This window comes from Arachis ipaensis, chromosome B10, assembly GCF_000816755.2.
Source record: "Arachis ipaensis cultivar K30076 chromosome B10, Araip1.1, whole genome shotgun sequence".
In the NCBI taxonomy this organism is placed as follows: domain Eukaryota; kingdom Viridiplantae; phylum Streptophyta; class Magnoliopsida; order Fabales; family Fabaceae; genus Arachis; species Arachis ipaensis.
Genome location: NC_029794.2, coordinates 133,965,649 through 133,967,961, shown reverse-complemented (window position 1 = coordinate 133,967,961; position 2,313 = coordinate 133,965,649). Strand labels below are relative to the sequence as shown.

Here is a 2,313-nt window from a genome sequence, read left to right as displayed (position 1 = left end):
AGATCAGAGATTAAAACAACTGGTATTTTCGGTACACCTAAAATTCTTCCTAACATTTTTAGCATTACATATAGTGCCTAGTTCCAACTTCCGAGTGTGCCAGCCCACATCCCACAAACCCCCATCCAAGTCAATGCGACAATTATTGTTAACAATAGCATAGCACTTCTCTTGTTAGAGGCAGAGTGCATGCTAATGACAGTGACCAGTGCCCACAAACTCTTCTTTTTTTTTTCGGATCGATGTGGAATAAGTTGAGGTTTCTTATGTTCACATTGAATCGAAGATTATTGGTTCATGGAAAATGCAGACATGCAGTTCTCTTGATTGGTTCATGGATGTTGGAAGTCCAAAATTCCATTGAATTGAATAGTCAACCACTTATTAGCTGTACCCAACTCTCCTTCTAAAAGTAAAACCTTGTGAATTGTGTGAATATTGAATGCATAGTCACTCTCTAGGCTTACACGGAAACTTTATATAATATGTAAATACACAACTTATAAAATAACATGGTACCAATAATGTAAAGATAATATTATAAATAGTTAAATAAATTTGACATATTTGACTCAATTTTCTAATAGTTTATAATATCATCTTTACATGAAAAGATCTTCATAAAAATATCTACCTACAAATAATAATAATACGAGAAATGAACACCTAATTTGATTTATGCCCATACTCACATAAATGCTATCTTTAACTTAAAAAAGAGACATGATTCCTAACCTGAATTCCTTATTGTTTCTTCCACAAAACACAAGGCAGAGAGGAACGTGTGCAGGGGAAAAAAAAAAAATAAATCATAAATAAGCAACATTTACTCTTTTGAAGTAATGGAAAAATAAGAAAGCATGCTAAGTAACAAGCACTTTCCAAATTGTAATTTTTCCAGGTAGCCTAAGTTATTATAATACAACAATCTCTATCCAGCATTATTAACTTAACATATATTTATATTACAAAATACTGGATTTGGAAATTCCCCATTTTAACTTGAACCGTGAATGATGTATTCCGTTATCTACACCAAGATAAGCATCCAAAAGTCCTTGTTTCCCAGCCTATCAATATAAAACATTTCAATCACTGATTGAACTGTTAATACTCAACAATATATTCATTTAACCGTAAAAATAATGGGTTTGGCATTAATACGTCAACTACCTTCATGTTCTTGTTTTTGGTCAACTCAACTACATCTAAAAGGATATCAGCAGTCATGCATGCCTCGACGGATCCTCATGCAACTGTGCTGCTCTTACATTCGGATCATCCTGCCACGAGAACCATCATGATATTTTTCTTCAGAAATAAAATAAATAATAAATAAGGATAGCTCTTTTCTAAAACTGAGTTTCAAATTACATACTAACCCGGATGCCATATGTGAAACCTGTTCGCAAAAAATCCAATTGCGCCTGCAAGTTTAGACCATATAAGAACCAAACCTCCTTAAGAAAAAAAATTTATCCTTGGCAAAATAGCCTTACCAGATTTGGCATGCCCTGGTGCGCACTATAATAACCGTCGTGACTTGTTGGTATTGAACTTATTGGTCCCTGTGAAGATATATAAATTATTTAGTAGTCAAAATAATTATTTAACAGAACTCAATCAAAATTTCCTCTATACACACCAGTCCCTGAAGAGTCTGCTGATTCCCGTAAAAATCATCTCGCGGTCCCATTAAGTTCAACTAATCCATCAAATAAAGCAAAGCTTTAGTTAAACATCCACATACAAAATTAAATGAAATCAAACAAACTGTATAGTTTCCTGACTGATGGAATATATGAGAACAGTTTCAATGCTTTGATAGTATAAAGCAATTTTACAGTTTATTTACCATAGTGTTTAGTTATTCACACTGATTTGATAGTTTCTTGAAATTTTATCGGTTGGCAAAGTAAAATTCAAAATTACTATGCACTGTTCGGAGCAAATAAATCAAATCCTGTTGCATAATAAAACATGAGAATTATGGAGTATCGTATTCATACCATTCCCTGCACCTGTTGTTGTGTGCCGTAATAGCCATCAAGGGTTACTGCAGCTCTTGTGCTGAACTTGTCCTGCAAAAGAAGATTCCTTTTAGCTTTAAGAGCAATTTGCTTCAAGCAAATATATACATTATCCATATAACTAAGTTGGAGTTCCAAAGAAATATTTCATAAGATTTTCCCTCAACGCAAACATTTCAAATCCCAGTTCGCAAAACACAACCTATATTTCCTTAACAGCGTAGTATAACAGTAAATAAGATCACACAATTTGAGAGAGACTAACAGCGGGAGGACAAACCAT

The 2,313-nt window shown here is 33.5% G+C and overlaps 1 protein-coding gene across 1 annotated transcript in view; it reads right to left on the bottom strand.

Moving 5' to 3' along the window:
- Positions 732 to 2,313, bottom strand: part of LOC107623017 (protein FAR-RED ELONGATED HYPOCOTYL 3) — a gene marked incomplete in the record, with an annotated part of 6,121 nt that continues 4,539 nt past the window's right edge. Inside the window, 6 exon segments of the mRNA XM_021113516.1 lie at positions 732 to 1,070; positions 1,174 to 1,283; positions 1,383 to 1,427; positions 1,500 to 1,568; positions 1,646 to 1,705; positions 2,010 to 2,081. Of these exon segments, the coding sequence (XP_020969175.1) occupies positions 1,227 to 1,283; positions 1,383 to 1,427; positions 1,500 to 1,568; positions 1,646 to 1,705; positions 2,010 to 2,081 (303 nt within the window).